Consider the following 21,528-nt stretch of genomic DNA (forward strand, 5'->3'; position numbering starts at 1 on the left):
TACTTCGAGAGGATATGATGCCTAGTGAGAATTCCATGAATGCTAACAAACACTTCAACAAAGAAGTCTCTCCACAAAGGAACTCAAGCAAAATCAACAAACTAGTGAGTTTAATTTGTGTTGACTGATTTATTTTGAATAATCACTTGGAAGCTCTTCATAATTTGGATGCTCTCTTTTGCTTACTCATCGCAGAAGAATGCATTGACTGACAAGCTAGGACCTCAGTGGACAAAAGATGAGCTTGAGTTTTTCTACGAAGCCTATCAGAATCAGGGCAGGGACTGGAAGAAGGTACTCAACTGTGTGTTGGTTTCATCACGTGACTACTTTCTCAGCTCTCTCTCTCTTTTATTCTCAACATTAATTCAAGTGTTTAATTGATGTAGTTTTCTTATTTTTTTCTACAGGTACGTTGTATGCTGAACAAGGAGCTTCAAAAGCTCGAATGCAGAGTCGCTTTTGTGACAGATATTATGAATGGAGAATTCAGATTTGACGTAAAGAGGAGTCGTGCCCAGCTTTATGAGGAGGTGGAGGTAAAATATGAAGCAATCGGGCGTGTCTTAACAGATTATAGGTTCCTATTGGATCTTCCATTTAAAAGCTGCTGTCAAGAAGGTCTTCGGGACTTAGAAGAAGCTAGGTTAAAGGTAAAACACACAAAATTTGACAAGTTGAAAACCTAACTCCTGTAGTGATGAGAATCTTGATCATCATGATATGTTTACACTGGCTCTTGTTCTGGTTAAAAGTTAAAAACCTTTGGCCTCTTATCCTGTTGATCGAACATAAATTTGGTCTTGTGTTTTTTTCTTGTAAAATGTAATCTGATTAAAAAAAAAACGCTAGTCATAAGCCGTTTTCGTATTGCAGATGAAAGAAAGAGCAGAGAAGCTGGAAAACTGGAGAATGACGGGGCAGAAAAGGGAAGCTGAGAAGAAAGCTGATGATGGAGCTTGCTGCATGAGCAAAGTTCATTGTGGGATGGAGCCTAAAGAACAGGAGAAAAAGATTACTGAAGCGCTGGTTGACTCCACTCCTCTTTAAACCCCCTCTCATCTGCTGTATCTTTGTTAGAGAATATCCTTTGTCTTCTATTACATTTCAAAATTCTTTCATTTCTTACTAAATCCTTTATTATGGATTTTAAAGTTCCTTATAAATTATAATGCAGCTTTAATACATATGTGACACTTCTGAAAGGTAAAGAGAAAAAAAAGTCATCCAAGAAATAGAATCCATGACTCTTTTTTTTTTCTAACAAGAAGGTTAGGTGTAATTTGAGGAACGTTTTGTAAAGTTTAACAGTATCACATCCTTGATTATTTTTTATAATTCCATTTTAAGGAAAACAAAGTCTCCACCATCAGATCACCTAGCTATCTTTATGTCAAACCAAACCACTTTTTTTTTTTCAGTTTTGTTGCTCTAAACATAATCTTAACTACCATTTTTACATATATACCAGAAGACTAAATCATCTAACTAATCTCTTTTGGACAGTCTAGCCTAAACCCAAACCGGGAAAGAATGAAAAGAAACAAATCGCATTTCTCTTAGTGGGCCATTGATTCAAAAGCCCAGCAACATAGACCTAGCTAGGAAGGACTTAAAGATTCTACAAAGGACCTAAGTGTTTTGAGTTTGGCCATGTTCTTAGCTACACAACTTACTCTTACCGGTTCAAAACTCTGGCTCAAACACATCTCTACTTGAACCAATCTAAACCTAAAACCAACTCAGACTTCGTACTGGACTTGTAATAACACGTAAACAACGTGATTTGTGTATCTAATACATATAATATAAAACTGTTTCTTGATGATTCTTGTCTCATTACATAAGAACTCAGAAAATGAAACACCAATACAACAAAGGAGAGAGACAGATCTTCGCATTGTTAGTTAAGGGTCTCATCAAGCTTCTGTCTGTATTGCGCCAATCTCTGAAACCAAGAAGCATTTATGTGAGAGAGCTAAACTCATAACCACGGAGATATAAAGAAAGGACTTGGTTGTACGTACCTTAGTATAAGCATAGACACCAGCTTCTGTAGGACCAACCGGGCTTCCTCGTCTCATGAACTTTCTATCTTTGAAGATGTAAAGTAACGGTAACCCCGTAGATAGCTCTAGACTCGTAACCTTAAAGAATCCAAACCAAAGTCTTAGCAAAAGACCAAGCTACAAAACAAAGACTCGTTCTAGTTTGTTTTGTTTACCTCCTGAGAAGTTAATTTGTCAAGATACATAATGATAGACCTCAACGAGTTCCCATGAGCAGCAATCAACACATTGTTTCCAAACGCAAGCTCTGGTTGAATCTGCATATATACACGGTTATTACATTTAAGTAAAAGAAAAACAAACAAAAAGAAGGAAAAATGAATCTTTTTGTGTTGAATCATATATATACATTGTCTTCAAAATAAGCAACTGCTCTCTCAGCACACATCTCTAAGCTCTCTCCTTTAGGAGGAGGGATGTGGTAGCTCCTACGCCATTCATGAACTTGCTGTGTTCCATATCTTTCGGCTGTTTCTTCCTTGTTTAAACCCTGAAGCTCTCCATACCTAACTCAAAGACCAAAGAACAGTCAAAAGAAAGAAACTAGAGCAGTGATTTTGAACCGAACTGGACCAAAATTGTCGGTTAGGAGTTCGGTTCAATTCGGTAGGTTCTTTAAAAAATATTATTTTAGGTTCTGCAATTGTTTTTTCGGTTTTTCTTTAAAAAAAAAACAATAATTATAACAAAACCCACACTAAAAACCTGAACCGAACTAACAAAATTTCAAACCGAACAAACTGGAATAACCGAAATTGACTAAACTTGACAATATTAAACCAAAAGATAACCAAAATCAAAGATTTCAGTACTATTTTCAAAACCGAACTAACTGAATACCAAACCGAACTTTATTTATGGTTAATTCGGTAAGATATATGTCGAACCGAACTAACTGAAAACCGAACTACCCAAACACACATGCCTAAATGAAACACAAGAGAAGAGATAAGTTTATTTTTTTACATTCTCTCATTCAGTTGCCAAGCAGCTATAACTGGAATAGACTGTTTTCTAGTTTCTTCGCTGAAGACATGACTCCAAGTCTGCGCCTTTTCACTCTCATCGTGTAAGATGATAGGAACCTAGAGGAGGAAACACAATCACTACAACCAAGTTAACTTCAAGAACATAAAGATTAATGATCATTAATTTGAAATGTGTTTTGAGTAATAACCTTCTTGCAGCGATGCTGAGTCATGGCAAGCATAGCAGTCATCTGAGCACGGATAAGAGAAGAAGTGAAGATCAAATCAACAGGTATGTTGCTGATCCTCTTCCCTGCTTGGATAGCTTCAGCCACACCTTTCTCGGTCAACGGAACATCAACACAGCCCGTGAAGAGATTCTTCTCGTTCCATAAAGACTCCCCATGTCTAATCAGTATCAGAGATGCTTCGTTACTTGATTTTTTCTTGTATGATGATTGAGGGGTGGTCTTGGAAGGAGACAAGACAGGGTCAAGAAGTGGAGCTTGAGAAGATGCTTGGATCTTGAATTGTTTTTGTCTGAGTTTGATGGGAACATTGTTGAGAGGCTCCTTTGGAAAGTGAGAAGCTTTGAAGTTGTAAGGTCTGTGAGAAGTAGTAATTGCTTGGTGAGACGCAACAGTAGCCATTTCTGCAAAAACTCATTACTAAAAAAAGGTTTAGCTTTCAAAATAGATTAGGAGAGTAATCAAGAGAGTGATTAAACTAAAGATCTCTAATTTGATTAACTAAATCCCTAATCACATTTGACAGAGTTGTTTTCGTGTATACATAACTAAAAAAATGAAAATCCAATAAGAAAAGAAACAAACAACATTACCTGTTAAAAGGCTGTGACGATGAAACCGAGGATGGAGAGGAGAGGAGAAGCAAAACAGAACAGAAGATGAAATCACTACACGTTATAGACCGAAAAATTGAATCTTTATGTAAGGATTCGTGACAGAGATGAAAAAATCTCTAGTTTGTTTAAGACCTTTAATGGGAGAAAGAGAGACGTTAATGGGAACACGACGTTTGGGTTGTTGTTGAAGGTGTTGTGTGTGTTTCTAGCGATGGATTTGGCCAGGAAAAGAAAAGGGTTGCTTTTAAAATTATTATTAGGGTTTATTTGACTCTGTTTTTTCTTTTTTTCGCTTTCTTCTTCTTCTTCTCGTTCTTTTTACGTATCGGAAGTTTTCTGACGGCGACCAAACTAGGTTTGACATTTGGCAATTTGCTGTTTCTGTTTTTCTGTCTTTTTTTGGCATTTTCTTCACATTTCTTTTTTTTTGTTTCATTATTTCCTTTTTCTTTTGTTTGTTATTTATTTTCTGTCTCCTTTAACTGTTTTTATGTATCTTTTTAAAAAAAAAAATTGGAATAAACGGTAATTGAAGATAATATTCGATTTGGTGAGGTTAGTAAGAGATAAGTAATTGGGGTTGGTCAATGTGAAATTAAAATGTTCCTTAAAGTTTTGTCTAACAACCTTTGGTGTCTTGGTGAGGTTAATACATACCAAACCTGAGATCTCTTTGCCTCTTTGTTTTGCTTAAAAGTTGTTTTCTGTAGTGCTAGTTTACTAAAAAATGTATGTATGTATTATACAAATGAGGGGTTTTAGCCAACTTGAAAGATAAATAACTAGGCCCACCAAAGTCCATTAAGAAATTTTGTTTGATAACCAATGTAGATTAGCGAATTGAGTTTGTAGTCCACACAGACTGGACTCTGAGGCTTTGGGATTGTTTTGTAATTAGGTCCAGTTCGATTTAATCCGTTTTGATTGATTCAGTGACACAGGTCACAGGCAGCTTTCACCGTAAGAATATACTCGTATATAATGTTGTTAAACATAACATGTATTAGACATTAGTCATGTGCCTGTTATCATAAAATTCTACCTTTCAGTGTTACAAAAAAACACTAATGTAATTGAAATGTGTTTCAAATATACAACCTGGTATATCTGTCAAGAAGGATGTACATCTGTGTTTCAATACAATTGAAATGTGTCAAGAACTAGCAGAACTTACAATACAATTGAAAATGTGTTTCAATACAACTTGGTACACCCAGTGTCAAGAAGGATAGTTTCCGTGTATTTTGTATGATTTTGTTTCACAAAATTTACTAATCTTTCTTCTTCTAAATCTTCATGACAGATCTCCACAAGATTGTAAGTTCTGCTAGCATATATAATGTAAAGATTAATGAAACTGGACTCACTTAGACATATGAGATTAGAAGAAAGAAACAAAGTAATCAAATATTAAAGACACTTCCCAAGCAGGGAAGTAACACATCAATAAAGAAAGCTTACACAACCAGAGTTCCGATCATCATCCAAGACAAATAAATATATTAAAAAAAAACATCAGATCACAACATAGACAAGAAAACAGATCTACTAATCTCAAATCTCATCTTCATCAACCTGATACTTCTTAATCAACTCAGAACAAAACACATCGCTAACATCCTTCTCGAACCCCATGTTGTTCGCATGCCTAATCTGCTCAGCGATACCATTGTAATGGTTCAATATCACGCGCGACTGCTCACGCCCCTTTGAGATTTTCGAACAACCCTTGTCCGAGCTTTTCACGAGCATCACATCGCACATCTCGTCTTTGTGGTCTTCGTGGACGACGAACATGTACTTCCCGTGACGGTTCGACACGGCCACGTCACTGTAGATCTCTTCCATCGTCTTCCTGTCTTTGCAAGAAAGCTTCACCGTCGCGCCTGATAGATCATAAGTTTAGATCTAGAGACATAAGTACTCAGATCTATTGAATCTAGAGAGAGAGAGAGTACCGGGAAGGACGTAGGAGGATTCGGCAGTCTCGAAACCGAACTTGCATGTGTCGCAGTAAGTGATGCCTTGAACGACAAGAGTGTTCTTTCCGATGCGTGGCTGCTTCCTCGCCGCCATGGCTATCGCCGGCAAGATGCAGAGGACCATCAAGATCACTAGTTTCGCCATTTTCGAGAAGAGAGAGTTAGAGAGAGAGAGTATGGATCGAAGTGAGAAGGAAGTAAAGTAAAGGTAGAAATTTAAGACAGTGAGTAGAAGCGAATCTAGGGGAAGAAGATGAAAGCGCGTGAGATTAGTAAGGGTATTATCGTCAATTTGATGTTAGAATGTGCCGACGCGGCGGTATATGATTGGATGAAGTCGAGTGGGACCCGCAAACGCTTTGTTAAAAAAAAGCGGTGCGTTTGCGTGATTGCAGCTGGATGGTAGTGGACCTAGTGGTTGCTGCTACTTGTTTGCTGTCTTGTCGGTGCTCACATGGGATGAAAGCATCCAAAAATTAAATGTAGAAAGGCCTAAACGACCGACGGGTGAATTATTTATAATTAAGGCCCAATATGTTTCTTATGATCTTCTTCGTGGCCCATTAGTTTCACTGATAGGTTTGAGTTGTTATGTAATGTGATGAGGGCCAGTGTGGATCAAATACATTTCAATTCACTATAAACTTTCAGCCCTAACAAAGCCTTATAATTTTACTCAATGTAGGAATATCCTAAAGTTCATTACAGAAAACACAAATAGAAACGTACACATACATTTCTACATTTGTGTGTGTGTGTTTATAGCCTCCTACGAAATTTAAAAATGACTACGAACATCAATAGCATCACTGACACTGCGATGTTAATGTGGATATATGAGCAATAGCATCATCACACTACTCTCATGAAATGTAATGTAATGTACATTTAGTGGCGGACATCAATTATTTTATCGTACCGAACCAAAAACCTTTCAGTTTAACCATGATTCTGAATTTTTTTACACCATTTGATCAATCATTTTGACCATTCTTCACTGTTATGTTTTTAAAATACACTTCCTTCTTCTTTTTTGGTCAAAAGAAAATTACTTTTTTGTCAACTAAGAATACTTTTATCACTTCTTCTAAATGTAGTATTATCTTTACATTGTGTACGTTGGTGTTTGTCATGTGAATGTGATGTGACTTATCTATTTGATGAGTAGATAATTTAGAAAAAAAATCAAAGTTGAAAGAAAAACAAAAGGAGGAAATTAGATTCAGGTACCAAAGCAGATTTGGAGAAGAGGATAACAGACAGTGACGATCACCCATAGTCCATAGTCATAGATCAGATGGAGATGAGTTCGTTTGGATAGGGTGATGAAAGTAAGATTGAAAATCAAAATATCCTACAATTGACTGTGAAAGGCATAATTGAAATCATCCTACTCTCCTAACAAATCGTGTTGTCGTCTATAAACAAACTAGAAGACTCCTATACATATTCTAACAATCCTATTGTACTTTGTGTGGTTATAAAACTAAATACAGATCAAATTTAATTATTCTACAAAAAAGCAAAGGGACTTTATACCCAAGCAAGTGGAGTGAGGGGGAGTGTATGAGAGTATAATATCTAAAATCAGATCAAGAATCAAAATAATTGAGTGCGTATGTTTTTGTTTTATTGTATACTCCTAATAAGTCTTAAATACACATACGTGAGGTACCTGTTAAGGTCTAAATTAACAATGAAATCAACAGTTAACATGACTTGGACATTCACATGAGCTGTTCCCACTTGTCTTTGCTTAATGTGGATGGAACAACTCGATCCGTAATATATAAAATGGGCCAACATCACTTTATATCTGAATAAATAATGAAAGATCAAATAAATAAGTAAAGCTAAGTTTGGCATAAAAGCGTGGATGTGGTTTTAGAATGTTGCCTTAACACAAACGAAAAAGCTCACGGCCGTGCTTATAATGTGATTAAGTTAGTATCAAGATTAAAAGACGGCCGGTTAGCACTAATGAGATTCAATAGAATACTCCACAAGTTTAGCCTTTCTCAACTGTACTTAACCTTGTATTATATCATTATACCTTAGTGAATATTGTAGTCGAAGTAATAAGAATCAATAAGACAAAGAAAAATTAATGGAAAGCATTAAGCATATTTGCACGTGTAGTCCTTATTCTTATCCCCAAGGCTTAGACTATTTTTATATATACAAAGTTAGAAGTAGAAGAACCAAAGAGTAACGAGACTTCTCATATCTTGTCCCCTCATAAAAAACAAATACGACACATTAACACAATAACACATATATGTGGCACATAAACGGCTAATCTAGTATAGTATTATATAATATGCTAGCCAATAAATGTTGAGTTTCTAGCTTAAATTTCTCATAGACACATGCATTATCATTTTTGTGAAAACCGGCATCTTTGTTAATAGTCCCTACGTACTGCAGCTCAAGCTATAAAACAAGAATGCAGTTTCTATATACAGATATAATCAATAATGCATATTTCGTGTTGGTTTGACAATATATTTTCACTTATATGTAAGAAGCTAGCTAGTTTAATTGGCATTGGTGGATTGGTTTTAAATAATGGATATATAAAAAACATGCAGTTACTCTCAGCTTCTTACCATCTTCTTTGGTCGATAAAGATGCCAACCATCTTTGTTTTATATAACACTCGGACTTGCTTTAAATTTAGCTTTTAAATACTGCATCGAACATAATTATACTGCTTTTGTTCGTAAAATAATAATTAAGGAGCATCGATGCTGAGTTTGGAGAGATCAAAGAGACGTTGTCGTTCAGATAGTTGGCCAAATCTGATGCGGACACATGCCAATTTGGCCAAGTGGTAATATTCTATGACTCACTTATTACGTTAAAATGTGTTAAATATCAACTTGCTACTACAAAATGTATTCACAAAGCAAGCTATATATATTTATATGTATGCTATAAACTTTATAACAAAACTTTTTGTTTAACAAAATAATGTGAATATTTTCTCATGGTGAAATATATGAAAACATTATTGATTGGCCAGAGTTGATGGTTAAACAGATACGAACACTTGTTCTGGTTTTGAATTCAATCCATTTCGCTGCTTTTCTATTTTATTTTTAAATGATCTCTTCGTAATCTACGACGATATCAAGCTTATGACACAAAATTACGTACTACTGTCAATATATATCCTTAATTTCATTTGTTTTTATCGTTGATTCTAAATATCTAGATTCAATCTCCTAAGCTGCAACCTCAGTACCTCATCCACATAATTTCACTGAAAACCTGTAATCTTAAAATTTTCTCATGAAGTACTTAAAAAAATTACACAAGTCTACATACATTTGATTTTTATTTTAAGATAGATCAAAAACTTGTAAAATTTAAACCCTTGTAAAAAGCTTAGGACACGAGAGCGATTAACACATGTTAATTAACGCTCACTGCTTTGAACAAGTAATACCCCATCATAATCATATACAAACACATACCAAGCCACACATATATATATATATATATATAATGTATGTGGGATTACACGGCGGCTGCAGCTCTCCCTCCTTTGTCGGATCTTGCGGTGGCTGCCACCGCCGATTGCTTCACCAGTTTACCTTTTTCTTTCCTCTCATCTTGTACCATTTGCTTTTGCCTGCACTCTGAGCTACAAAAGGCCGTATCGCCCCTGCCATTTTAACCACACAAAATCATCACTAATCACTATCTGATACCAAACGCTTTTTCAAAAAAAAAATCAACACTAGTTATTCACAACGCAAAAAAGAACTATTATAGCGGTTCATTATCAATATGTAACGCTGTAAATTTACTCTAACGAAGATTGATTATATATGCATACCTATACATATAGATGTCCCGGCCGGGAACAAGTAAGCGTTCACAGAGGGAGCAAGACCTCAGAAAATGCCCAGCGTCTGAAAAGTCGCCTGAGTGTCTCCTCAGGTTACCTCTAGGTGTAACCATAGCTAAGAACCGTTGATCTAATATCTCACGGTGTTGATCAACGGATGCTGCGACGACTTGAACGTTGGAACCGTATGGTCCAACCACGGGATTCTTGCTTGGACTCTGCTGGTTTGATGATACCTCTGATTCTCCGGGAAGGTTCAGATCGAACTTTATCTCCGACAGACTCGTGGTTCTGTTAATCGGTGGTCGTTGTCTCTTTCCAAGCAACATCGTAGTAGTGAGTGTGTGGTCTGAACAGACGAAATCTTAGAGAGAGAAGAGAGAAAGAGGAGGGAGGGAGTGAGGAAGGAGAAGAGACAGAGGAGATAAATAAGAACCACAAACTTAGGACCGAATCTGAACTGTTCATTTCTTTCTGATCAAGTATATGTTTCGTATTTCAAAATAATGCCACGTCAGAATTCTACAATTATTTTTGAACGTTTTGCATGTACTATGTGTTGTACTACTACTCTGTGGTGGTGTAACAAAATTATTTGATGTTGCACAGTAAAAACTTCAATAGTGAAAACTGAAAAGGAGATGTTATTATTTGGTTCCTAAACTTCTGTGCTATTATAAAGAATGGACCACCCTTGTTGACAACAACGTTTGATTTGCCCTTTGCAATTTTATAGAGCCTTCTCTTGTTTCTCCACCTCACATCTCTCAACAGATCTCAACATTTAATTGCCCAAACAAAACAAGTAGCATATTTGTGCATGGGGAAGATACTCCTCAAAGCTCTAATTTCCTTATAAAATACTGTGTGATCGAAAATCACAACAGAATCTTATTCTGGTTGGTGCATTGTCACCTCTTTACATAGAAAAATTAGAGATAAAACAGAGTGGCACACTGAACCAAAATGGTCGGTAACATGACTCTCAACATTGTAAGCCCCGAAGAGATGATTATTGTAAAGAAAAAATGAGATCAGCATAGTTTACTTTTTTTTGTCAGTTTCTTTTAAGACTGTGAATGAGTGATAGCAGAAATAGAACTGTAACTAATATTAATATAAAAACGTTACTGGTTATCATGTAAAACACACAACTCAAAAGCAAAATACAACTAGATAAAGAAGCATGTACTCATTTAAATATTTTTATATAACATGAAATCTAGTGTTCATACTTCATATACGCATATGAGTATGACTAATTGAATTAAATTTTGCGTACATTCAAATATTATAATTTCTCTTGCTCTAGTTTTTTTTGCAATAAGTTGTCCTCAACAACTTTACAAACCAAAAATTGTATGAATCTTAACATTTTCACCAAAAAAATATATAATGGTTTTGTTAAATGGAAATGAAAGAAGAAGCTGAGTTTAGCAAAAAAAAAAAAAGAGGAAGCTGAAGCTGATGTGGAAGTTTGGTGGTAACAGAGGATTTGGTCTGATTGATTGGACAAATACAAAGCGAGTCAAAAAGGTTTTATACTACAGTAACCAACCAAACACACAAAACTGGTCCCATTTTCAGACATTGAAAGTGGGTCACTATCTTTTACTAGTGGGCTTCAACAACTGGTCCACACAATTTTGTTACTAGAGTTTCATTATTATATATATTTTCTTGACGTTGTTTGTCAATTACCGATGGTAATCATGTCACCAAAATCAATTAGGACATCTAATTACTATGTTAATACTATGTTAACCAATTTGTCATTCATAGTAATACGTATGCACTTTGCTTACTTTAAAACAAATCTGACTTTGACGCCAAGACAATGATATAAAAGCTTTTTAAAAAATCTAGAAAAAATGGATTTTTATGTTAGATGTAAATTCAGTGATACTAGTTTCCGTTTATTTGGTATAAAGGATGCAAACTGTATACACCAACACAAATTTAAGTAGCAATGATTTATTTACCGATACGGCGATACAAAATGAAGAGTAAGCGCCAAAGCAGCTTCTATAAACTCAGCCGTCGAGAAATCTGTCGGAATCTCATCTTTCATTGCTTCTTTCAGTCTCAGCCTCGCTAACTTCGCATACATAATCGTTACTAAATAAAATATTTGTTTTATTCTTCATTTAAAAACAAAATATTATACATATATAGCATTATTTTTAAATTATTAATATTAAATTAACCTAAAAATATTTATGGTTCTTAGAGTTCAGATATGGTCATGCTCGCATTGTCTCTTGTACACAACACAAAAGGAATATATATAAGAATTTCAATTTGAAATGGCTTTGATGGCAATTCGCAATTATCACAAAAGTTGAACAACAAGAAGCTAAGGTGGGACTTAGAGGTCAACTTTACACTTGACATCACTTGTAGTATAAAGAAAAGAAAACCAGAGACACAACAATTGAAAGCAAAACTCACTTTCTTAACTCTACTATACAACACTTATAGCATCTTCGTTCTTCGTCATAATCTTCATCTTCTTCCTTTGTTCGAACATCAGACCTCGTCGGAGAGTTTTGGACTGCAAGATTCGACGGCATCGGCCACCGTCAGAAATATATTGTCTTGTCCTAACATGTCAGCAAAGTGAGACAAGTGTAGCTTGCCTATCACCAACGGTCCAGGATTCGCAAGAATCAACTGTTTATATACACAAAAATATAGTCAAGTTTTTGTAACTCTCCAAAAAGGTATCCTACTTCAACTAATTCACTTTGATTGCTTAAAATATATAAAATAAAACCCTTAATATATTTGCTTATGTATGTTTACCTGAATATCTCTCTTCTGGAGAGATTTGTATAAGTCTTCTAGGGCGTGGATACCACTTGTGTCGATGTCCGTAACAGCTGAAAATATTGTAGCAAAGTTGAACATACTTGAATACAGCAAATTAAGAAAGGATAACTTAGTCTTAAAATTAACATACGTGACATTTCTATGATTAGAAACTGGATTCTAGGTAGGCTTGCTGCTTTCACCTTCTCTTCTTCCTCTAGTAACCATCTTTGGATCCTGTAAATTTTAAAAAGTTTCCAAATAAGGTTTCTTCTGGACCAAGTAACAAATCTTGGCTGTTAAAAGGTTGTTTAGGGCGTACCTTTCTCTGACGTAGTTTGAGTTGGAGAAGTAAATCGCGGAGTCAACACGAATCGTAAGAACCCCTGGAACCATAGTGGCTTCAGGATACTGTTGGATGTTTCTATAAACTGAAGTTCTCGGAATATTTCCAAGAACCGCGGTTCTTGGTCTTGTTACTTGTAAGAGAATCTTAGCAAATGATATGGAGACCTGTCCACGACACACATAGAAAAAAAATCAGCAAATGATTGAAAAGGAACTAGATTGTTTGCGTGGGTTTATGTAACGTGAGACGTACGGCAATGAGAAGCCCTATCTCAACGGAAACAAAGATAACGCCAAAGAAAGCTCCCATACAAGCCACGAAATCAAGCTTATCGACCTTGAAGATCAGTATCGCAGCTTGGATATCAATCAAAGGAATCACCGCATTGATGATAATAGCTGCGAGGATGGCGTTCGGTGTGTACTTAAAGAGAGGAGTGAGGAAGAGCAATGTCAAGAGAACAACGATAGACATTATGATGTTTGACACCGCAGTTTGACATCCAGCCATGAAGTTTACAGCTGATCTTGAGAACGATCCAGTCGCTATGTAGCAAGAAGACATGGATCCAACAACGTTCATAACACCTAGTGCTACCATCTCTTTGTTACCGTCTATTTGATAGTCTTTCATAGCCGCAAATGTTCTTCCAATGGCCACAGCTTCCTGAGGATTGAAATATGAAGTTGTGCTTTATAGCTAAATGGTTTTGAGATTGAAACATGGTCGGTTCTATGCATAGAACAGTGAAATAACATCAACACTGATCCTTAATTTTTTTTTGTAAAAGTAATACATATAGATATATAGACTCCTAAATTGTTTTAAGATTTTATTAAAATTAAAATTTATTTTCTCCAAAATTTCATGTCCGGCCATGGATTTAAGTATGACTTGTTGATTTTAAACTTACCGTTAAGGCGACCATTCCAGCGACTACACCGATGCGAATGCCCTTAGCAAGGTAATGGCCGGAGAAGTAGATTTGATGAAAAGATGAAGGATTGATGCCCTTGTCAAGGTGTTTCACCTTCATTCATTACAAAGGGAAACATGTTAGTTAACACTATGTCAAGTATCTTGTGGCGCAACTAACTACATAGAATAGGCTGAGTGAGTACTTACGATTTGGACTCCTTGTTTATCTGCTCTGGTTATGTAGACAAAGAAGGTGGAGATGATAACTGATATCAATGGCGCAATCGCTGGAATCCAGAAAAGTTTTTTGCTCTTTTTGCCCTGTTTCATCATCAGGCCAAGAGATATCAGATATAGATGAAAACAAAAGGAAACTATTTGATATTTTAGTAATGTATATACTATTTCTTACAATGAATTTAGAGGTCAGAAGGAAGGTCAAGAAAGATGCACCAATGAGTATAGTCTGCCAATTCCACTGCATATTCAAATTGATAAGAATTAGTGAAACATTTATATGGAGTTGTTTGTTTGTTTATCCGGATAGACATTTTAATTGATATGAATTAGTAAACCATTTGGATGGACAAACAAATTCTCAAACAACAACAACATCCGGATAGATCATTTGGATTAATCATCCAAATGAATCATCTGAATAGAGATGCCATGGACTGAAAAACAACTCTATAATGTAAGAACCAAGAAACAAAGTGTTTGGAATAAAGAAAGCAAAAGAAGAATCCTTACGCCGTGATGAGCTGCGCTAAAGACTGAATCTAAAACAGCGACGATATCGGTTTTCTTGGTGAATTTCTTGATCCCTAGGAAACCTTTGAGCTGCTGAAGAGCGATTGTGATGGCTGCACCACCCATGAATCCAACCACAGCGGCATGGGAAAGGAAATCAATCAAGAACCCTAATCTGCAATTCATAAAACCTTGAGAACCTTATCGACCATCAAACAAGAAAGAAACTTCTAGGAGTAAGAAATGAGTTACCTGAAGAAGCCAAGGGCTGCTTCGGTGATACCAGCAAAAAACGTGGCCGTGAAAGCAAGTCGAAGATACTCATCAGGATTTTTGCTTGGATCAATCTCAGCTCGAAGTAGAGTACCTAACAGAAGAGAAACCACAGCAACAGGTCCGATTGCTATATCCCTAGAACTCCCCATACATGCATACACCAACGGTGGAACAAAACTCGAATCTGTAAAAAAAACCATATTCAATTTATGAACTATCCCATGTTTTCCAAACTAGGTCAAAGTGTGATGATTAATCATTTAAACATAGTTAAATCATCATCAAACTTACATAAACCGTATTTAGGATCCAGATTCGCAAGCTTAGCATATCCAATATCCTAAAATCATCATAGAAAATACATGAGATGCAGAGTAAAAATATAGGTATCTTGTGACACAAGTAAACATTGTAACTAGGATTAGTTCTTTTAACCTGAGGGATACAAAGACTGGCAATAGTTAAACCGGCAATGAGATCACCACGAAACTTCTTGAGATTATAGTTACGTCCCCAATCGAAAACTGGGAACACAGATTGAAGACCGAGCATAAACTTCTTGGAGTTAGGTTGATCCTTAAAATGTCTAAGAGGGTCATCATGGAAGAAAGTTTCTTTGAACGTATACATGAAATCATGGAACGTGTTTTGCTTTGGTGGGACACCAACTTTATGCCGGTGAGGCAACGATTTGATCGGAATATCTCCACCATCCGTCACCGGATTCACATCAGGATGAGCTCTACCAGACATAGCTACGTACGTATCTGCACACAGAACAAGAGAATATAGTTAGGTTAGTTCGTTTGCCAATGTTTGAGGTTTAAGATAATCGAACCAGCAGGAGAGGGATAGATAGCTGGAAAAGTGAATAAAGTGAATATTTGTCTTGGTGTGATTTTGTTAGCAACATTGATGAAGCTTATTTATAATGAAAAGTTTATGAAATTGTATTTATTTAATTATGATCGGGGCGTGTCATCGTATAGAATAATGAATCTGGATAGCTACGAGACCAAGTGCATGAAGAAAGATGAAAAGTCTAAATAGATTGCAAATTGGTATATTTGTCTCTATCGACATTAAGTTAAAACAACTCAAGTCAATGGGTTTAAAAAAAAAAAAAGTCAATGGGTTTGTGGCAAAGGTACTTTTTAGCCATAAGGAGAGATAGTTGACCAGAACTGCCACGTGGTAAAAAGAAAATAATTTGAAATAAACGTATTTAAATACGTTAATGCCAATACTTTATACTTATCCCTGAATAATTGATGAGAATTATCGCATTGTTCGAAAGATATAATTAATTAACCTATGGTATTCGGATTTTCGTAGATTGGTTGCTTGAACAGAAGTTTTAGTAACAAGACCTAAAATTTCAGAATAAAAACCTAACTAAAAGAAATATTAGAAACAAGACCTAAATATCCAAAATTTAGCAAAAAAAAAAAGACCTAAATATCCAAAGCAAACCTAAATAACTCATAGTATATTATATTTTGGTGGTTCTTAGCTTCTTTTTTTTTTGGACTCATCATCTTGTCCAAACTCAAACTATGTTAGCTGTTATGCCAATTTCGTATCGGTGTCATTTTATTAGAATTTTAAGGAAAACACTAGATTTTGATCCGCACAATCGTGCATGTGTTTATTTTTACATTTATATATATACATATACATTTGTTTTATATAACTGGTATATATTTCAAGTTATTAATATATTTAAATGTTTATATAATCATTTAAAATACAATAATTTATAGTTTTTATATATGCGGTAGATTAAGTAATTATTTCAAATCATCACATATATATGTTGTTTATTGTGTATTTAATTTGTCCTATTAATTTTGCTTTTGATTATTCAACCAAATTTTTGTTATGCGTAAAAAATATATTTGAAAATTATTTTGTATTTAGTTTATTATGATCCTGATCCGTTATTTAAAATATTACGTTTCCTTTAGCATTTTTTTGTTTATTCATTTTATATAATAAATTACTGTATTATAAAAGTTTAAGATAAGTTAATTTTTATAGATGTATTATATAGTTTACTAATATTAAACTGTTTTCCAGCATATTATATCTTTAGCATAGTTTTATATTTATGAAAATAAAATATATTAACTTATCAATTTAAAATATAATGGTTTTAGTTTAAAATGATAGATATTCTTAAAAATGGATATAATATGACATAATTTATTCTTTTCATTTTATAAAATATAACTGAATACACACATATATATATATAATAAAATTTCATTACTAATTACGAAACTAGTTAAAGTATTTGTATTCAATTTTTGACAATTAAGATCTTGTTATAATCTTTTCAACAGATTTGTTAGAATTTTAAATATATTAAAATTAAAAGATATCAAAATATATTATGATTAAAGTATTTTAATTTTTTATATACTATTAGCATTAAAAATACATTTAATAAATTTTATAAAAGATTGTCCAAATAAAAGTATCACATACAAAAGAATTGATAACTTATGTTTTAATAGAATAGATACATGTATAATAAATAGTAGTTCCAATTGGTGACATGTAGTATCAAACAATGGCTCCGATTGGTGAAATAGAATCAAGACCTTAAATTTTAGAATAAAAACCTAACTAAAATAAATATTAGAAACAAGACCTAAATATACAAAGCAAACCTACATAAATCATAGATATATATATTTTGGTGGTTCTTAGCTTCTTCTTTTTTTTTGGGGAAAATTGCGAAAACAGAACAAAAATTCAGCATGATTGTCTTTATGGTATAAAACCATCATTTAGTTGTGTTTTTAGTATAATTTTTTTCACAATCCCAAAAATAACCATTGATTAATCTAATTAAACACATTAAACTAATAGTTTTTAAAAAAGAAATTAACTAAAAACTTTTTAAAAGGAAAACAAAAATAAAAATTTTTAAAAAACTTTTTAATAAAAATAAATTACGTAAAATTTATAAAATAAAAAATAGTTTACAAAATTGTTTTAATAAAAACCATTAAATAAAATTAAAAAAAAAACGTTTACAAATTTTTTTTTTTTATAAAAAGTTTAAAATTTTTTTGATAAAACTTTAAATAATAAACTTTGTAAACTTTATAAAAATAAAAATAAAACTTTACAAAAAGTTTTTAATAAAAACTTTATAAAAAGTATTTTACAAAGTTTTTTTTAATAAACAGTTTAAAATGTTTGTAAACTTTTTAATTTTGTCAAACTTTTTATAATAAAAATAAAACTTTTTAAATTTTTTTAATAAGAGTTTAATAAAAGTAAACTTTTTAAACTTTCTAAAAATAAAAATAAAACTTTACAAAAAAGTTTTTAGCAAAAAACTTTAAATAAACTTTATAAAAAACGTTTACAAAGTTTTTTTTTATAAAAAGCTTAAAACGTTTGTAATTTTTTTCTTTTTATTAAACTTAAAAAAAATAGAACAAGAGTTTGTTAAAAATAGAACAAGAGTTTGTAAACACTTGACTTTGAATCATATCTCCATAGTTTAAATTTTTTCTTTTTATTAAACTATGGAGATATCATAGATTTATGAAAAAATGCAAAATCATTTTTCACAAGCAAAATTATTTTTTTCACAAGCAAAATCGACCATAACACATTTTAGGAAGTTAGAATATTTTTAGGAGATTTTTAAAATATTTCTTTAACTGAAACTTTCATTAATTTTTCGCAAAAAATCAGATACTTTTATCCGTAGAATGCGCTTTCTAAAAATTTATAAGGATGACAAAAATCCTGAACACGCTTTCTACTTTTAGTAGACGGAAGAGTACCTCGTAGAAAACACATTCCCCGAAATTTAGAATACTTAATAAAAGTAGAAGATGCACTCGGACGAAAATTAGATAGCTTTACGATTAGTAGAATGCGCATTCCTGTTATTTAGAGATTTAGTAAATAGTAGAATGTGCATTCTAAAAAAATAGATGAACATGTTTATTTTAGAAATCGTTTTCTACTATATCATTTTCCGTAGAAGACACATTCTACTTTTAGTAGAACATATTTTAAATTTTTTATTTATTAACTTTTTGAAAATAAATAAAATATCAGCTTGTGTATATGGGTGTTTTATTAATTGTTTATATTTTTATATTTTTTTTATTTTTTTATTCTTAAAAATATTTATTTTATTAGTTTTCAAAAATACAAAGAGTTAAAAAGAAAAAAATTGGACAAAAAAAATTTATACCAAAAGAACAACACATTTGTTTTTTTGTTTTCTATTGGCAATTTTTCCTTTTTTTTTGGACTCAGCATCTTGTCCAAACTTAAACTATGTAGCTGTTATGCCAATTTTGTATCGGTGTCATTTATTAGAATTTTAAGGAAAACATATACATGTATAATAAATAATAATAACTGCTACTTTAGTGCTAAACCAAATGAAGGGAATGGTAGATTCTCTCTTCTCTCTCTTAAGAGAAAGATGAGAATCGTAGTGGTTCCCTTCTTCTTCTTCTCCTTTCTAGCTGTAAACATGGATTCCGGTATACGGTGATCACCATGACATCGTGTAGCTGGCTTTTGACTCCGGTGGTGTTTGCGCTCCCCTAGGTGAAACCATCCGGCCTGGTAGATGGTATCGTATCGGCAGCGTCGATGGTGTTTCTCCGAGGTTTCTTCCCGGGTTCCTGAGATCCGCCGGTTTTGTTCAGTTCCATTGTGATCGATCTTCTCTCCGGATGAATGATTGATTTAGATTGGAGGTGGTTTTATGAAGTGAGGAGTATGAGTTTGGATGAGATCTCTCGATTCTTATCGATTGATGCTATCTAAATCTCAAGGTTGTTGCTATTGATTATCCGATACGTCCAATACAGTCGTTGGAAGTGGATTGTCAGTGGTGGTGGTCGTGGACGAGTGCTGGTTGATTCCGGTGGCAAGTGATTTGTTTGGTTCGGTGAAGTCTTGAAGCCGGTTCAAAGGACGGAGGTTTGTGTACCTGTTCGTCTCCGGTGTGCTACGGGGTAGCGGTGAACCGCCGGCTAGGTTTCCGACGTGGGTGTTTCGAGGCGGTGCGGTTTGATGCGTACGTGACGCGTGTTTTTTTTGCTTCAACACGTTAGCTTGGTTTGGAGACGTGTTGGCCTTGGGCTCTTTGTGGGCCTTTCAGTTTTTTTTAGTTTGCCTTTAGTTTGGGCTTATGTCTGTTGTTGTAGGTTTTAGTTTGTATGGGCTTGGCCTTTTAGGTTTTTGCCTATAATTAATAAATTCTTAGATGGAAAAAAAAAATAATAATAATAATAACTGCTTGAAAATTAATTAATTAAGTCAGTTTCTGGACAGAAGTCTTTTGTGCAAGCCGCAAGCTGATGGAATATCTGGACTATTCTACACTTTGTCTGCTCTTATTAGTTTTGCAACCAACAAATTATTTTCTGATTGGCTTTTTCAATTTATATGTAAAACCTTAAAACGTGAAGTTAATTTCTTTCAGAGAAACTGAAATTTATACAAAATCAACATAATATTTCCCCAATTGTACATATTATATTTTGATAATATTTTTAAAATCTTTTTTCGAAAATGTTAATTTTTTAAAGGTTTTTTTGGTGAAATATGTTAATTATTAAGGTTGGTTACTAGTTGTAGCCAAACTGCCAAAGTGAACACCACATGTTATGACTTTTAGTTGTAGCCAAACTGCCGAAGACCCAAAGTAAACACTACATGTTATGACTTTGAGATCCATACAAGAATGCTGTATGCATAATTCAAGTTGAGTTTTTCTTTTTATTTTTGATAAAATAATTCAAGTTGAGTTCATTGCTGTATTTATGACATAAACGATTTAATCGTTATTATAATAGGTGCTATGCATGACTGTATATAAATATTGAGTGATTATTCAAGTAACACACAAAACACTATTGAAAAACGAATTGATCAAAACTATGATTAAGCTTTAACATTAAAAGAACTACATATGATTGGGACATATACGCACGTGTATTCTATAAATGGGAAATTCTAAAGCTATATAATTTATATATTTTTTTTTGATCAAACAAGCTATATAATTTATATATATGATGAAATAATGTGGGTAAAGTAACAAGCAGATGCATAGCCATTGATAGTTGGAAGGTGAAAACCACGACATACCTGGAAAAGAAGAAGAATTTCGATCTCGTTTTTTCAGCCTCTTCCTCCTAAGATATTTCACGTGTTTTATTTTATTTCTTCTATGCGAAAAGCTTTCTAGCCGAAAAAGAAAGAATAAAAAATAGAAGAAAGTTCACGAGAGAGACAGATACAACCTCCCCTTTGTAGAGTCAAATCAGCAAACCCGAATCATGTCCAGGTTCGCTGAATTTGTCTTAAAATATCAATAAGAAACCCAAAGTATACAGAAATAGGTGATCTTTTCCCGAGAAAATATATATATTATTCGAACTGTGGAAAATTCCTTGGGAAAAAATACAAAGAATTAGCAGTAGAAGAGAAACGTATTTAAATGAAGACAAACAGAAGATTGATCTGAATTTTTGTAGTTTTAGATATTTTAATTGAAATAAACTTTAAGCTATATAGGAGAGTCTGATATTCTTCTTTTTCAGGAAAGTGTGAACGTGAGTATGATATTCTTCTTTTTCAGGAAATGAAAAGATCATATGAAGTGAGAAAAATCGTGATTACGATAAT

At 33.6% G+C, this 21,528-nt stretch overlaps 5 protein-coding genes across 6 annotated transcripts; 1 reads left to right on the plus strand and 4 right to left on the minus strand.

The window, feature by feature from the left end:
- On the plus strand, window positions 1-1,304 carry LOC108830714 (uncharacterized). The gene is made up of 4 exons (XM_018604309.2): window positions 1-104; window positions 196-294; window positions 411-653; window positions 877-1,304. Exons 1-4 carry the CDS (start codon window positions 15-17, stop codon window positions 1,048-1,050), a joined length of 606 nt encoding a protein of 201 aa, XP_018459811.2. The 5' UTR covers window positions 1-14; the 3' UTR covers window positions 1,051-1,304.
- A 444-nt stretch (window positions 1,305-1,748) lies between these two features.
- LOC108843607 (2,3-bisphosphoglycerate-dependent phosphoglycerate mutase 2) lies at window positions 1,749-4,256 on the minus strand. The gene is made up of 7 exons (XM_056994023.1): window positions 3,879-4,256; window positions 3,247-3,689; window positions 3,036-3,154; window positions 2,419-2,575; window positions 2,225-2,326; window positions 2,028-2,147; window positions 1,749-1,948 (listed from the first exon to the last, which is right to left on the minus strand). The coding sequence occupies exons 2-7, from the start codon at window positions 3,685-3,687 to the stop codon at window positions 1,904-1,906; spliced, it is 984 nt and encodes a 327-aa protein (XP_056850003.1). The 5' UTR covers window positions 3,688-3,689; window positions 3,879-4,256; the 3' UTR covers window positions 1,749-1,903.
- Window positions 4,257-5,290: 1,034 nt separating this feature from the next.
- On the minus strand, window positions 5,291-6,144 carry LOC108843606 (protein DOWNSTREAM OF FLC). The gene is made up of 2 exons (XM_018616835.2): window positions 5,861-6,144; window positions 5,291-5,788 (listed from the first exon to the last, which is right to left on the minus strand). Exons 1-2 carry the CDS (start codon window positions 6,027-6,029, stop codon window positions 5,457-5,459), a joined length of 501 nt encoding a protein of 166 aa, XP_018472337.2. The 5' UTR covers window positions 6,030-6,144; the 3' UTR covers window positions 5,291-5,456.
- A 3,011-nt stretch (window positions 6,145-9,155) lies between these two features.
- Window positions 9,156-10,193, minus strand: LOC108828438 (FCS-Like Zinc finger 6). The gene is made up of 2 exons (XM_057004397.1): window positions 9,729-10,193; window positions 9,156-9,554 (listed from the first exon to the last, which is right to left on the minus strand). Exons 1-2 carry the CDS (start codon window positions 10,067-10,069, stop codon window positions 9,407-9,409), a joined length of 489 nt encoding a protein of 162 aa, XP_056860377.1. The 5' UTR covers window positions 10,070-10,193; the 3' UTR covers window positions 9,156-9,406.
- A 1,851-nt stretch (window positions 10,194-12,044) lies between these two features.
- On the minus strand, window positions 12,045-21,528 carry LOC108840044 (sulfate transporter 1.2). 2 transcript variants are annotated; one of them, XM_018612858.2, is made up of 13 exons: window positions 20,989-21,528; window positions 15,280-15,611; window positions 15,136-15,184; window positions 14,821-15,028; window positions 14,569-14,743; window positions 14,231-14,296; window positions 14,026-14,139; window positions 13,814-13,930; window positions 13,153-13,566; window positions 12,874-13,064; window positions 12,703-12,788; window positions 12,546-12,622; window positions 12,045-12,413 (listed from the first exon to the last, which is right to left on the minus strand). In XM_018612858.2, exons 2-13 carry the CDS (start codon window positions 15,595-15,597, stop codon window positions 12,270-12,272), a joined length of 1,959 nt encoding a protein of 652 aa, XP_018468360.2. In that variant the 5' UTR covers window positions 15,598-15,611; window positions 20,989-21,528; the 3' UTR covers window positions 12,045-12,269. The 2 variants fall into 2 exon arrangements, with proteins under 2 accessions (XP_018468360.2, XP_018468359.2); XM_018612857.2 differs by lacking the exon at window positions 20,989-21,528 and adding an exon at window positions 15,683-15,794 and having other exon boundaries at window positions 12,046-12,413.

The sequence above is a fragment of the Raphanus sativus genome, chromosome 2, assembly GCF_000801105.2.
Source record: "Raphanus sativus cultivar WK10039 chromosome 2, ASM80110v3, whole genome shotgun sequence".
Taxonomy (NCBI): domain Eukaryota; kingdom Viridiplantae; phylum Streptophyta; class Magnoliopsida; order Brassicales; family Brassicaceae; genus Raphanus; species Raphanus sativus.

Coding starts and splice junctions, on each gene's coding strand:
- LOC108830714 (XM_018604309.2), top strand. CDS start 15: ATGATGCCTAGTGAGAATTCCATGAATGCTAACAAACACTTCAACAAA. Junction 105..195: donor CAAGCAAAATCAACAAACTA/GTGAGTTTAATT, acceptor TACTCATCGCAG/AAGAATGCATTGACTGACAA. Junction 654..876: donor TAGAAGAAGCTAGGTTAAAG/GTAAAACACACA, acceptor TTCGTATTGCAG/ATGAAAGAAAGAGCAGAGAA.
- LOC108843607 (XM_056994023.1), bottom strand. CDS start 3,687: ATGGCTACTGTTGCGTCTCACCAAGCAATTACTACTTCTCACAGACCT. Junction 2,327..2,418: donor TTGCTTATTTTGAAGACAAT/GTATATATATGA, acceptor GTATATATGCAG/ATTCAACCAGAGCTTGCGTT. Junction 2,148..2,224: donor ACAAATTAACTTCTCAGGAG/GTAAACAAAACA, acceptor GGATTCTTTAAG/GTTACGAGTCTAGAGCTATC.
- LOC108843606 (XM_018616835.2), bottom strand. CDS start 6,029: ATGGCGAAACTAGTGATCTTGATGGTCCTCTGCATCTTGCCGGCGATA. Junction 5,789..5,860: donor ATCCTCCTACGTCCTTCCCG/GTACTCTCTCTC, acceptor ATGATCTATCAG/GCGCGACGGTGAAGCTTTCT.
- LOC108828438 (XM_057004397.1), bottom strand. CDS start 10,069: ATGTTGCTTGGAAAGAGACAACGACCACCGATTAACAGAACCACGAGT. Junction 9,555..9,728: donor CGGGACATCTATATGTATAG/GTATGCATATAT, acceptor TTAAAATGGCAG/GGGCGATACGGCCTTTTGTA.
- LOC108840044 (XM_018612858.2), bottom strand. CDS start 15,597: ATGTCTGGTAGAGCTCATCCTGATGTGAATCCGGTGACGGATGGTGGA. Junction 15,185..15,279: donor CCAGTCTTTGTATCCCTCAG/GTTAAAAGAACT, acceptor TGATGATTTTAG/GATATTGGATATGCTAAGCT. Junction 13,065..13,152: donor AGATAGGGCTTCTCATTGCC/GTACGTCTCACG, acceptor TGTCGTGGACAG/GTCTCCATATCATTTGCTAA.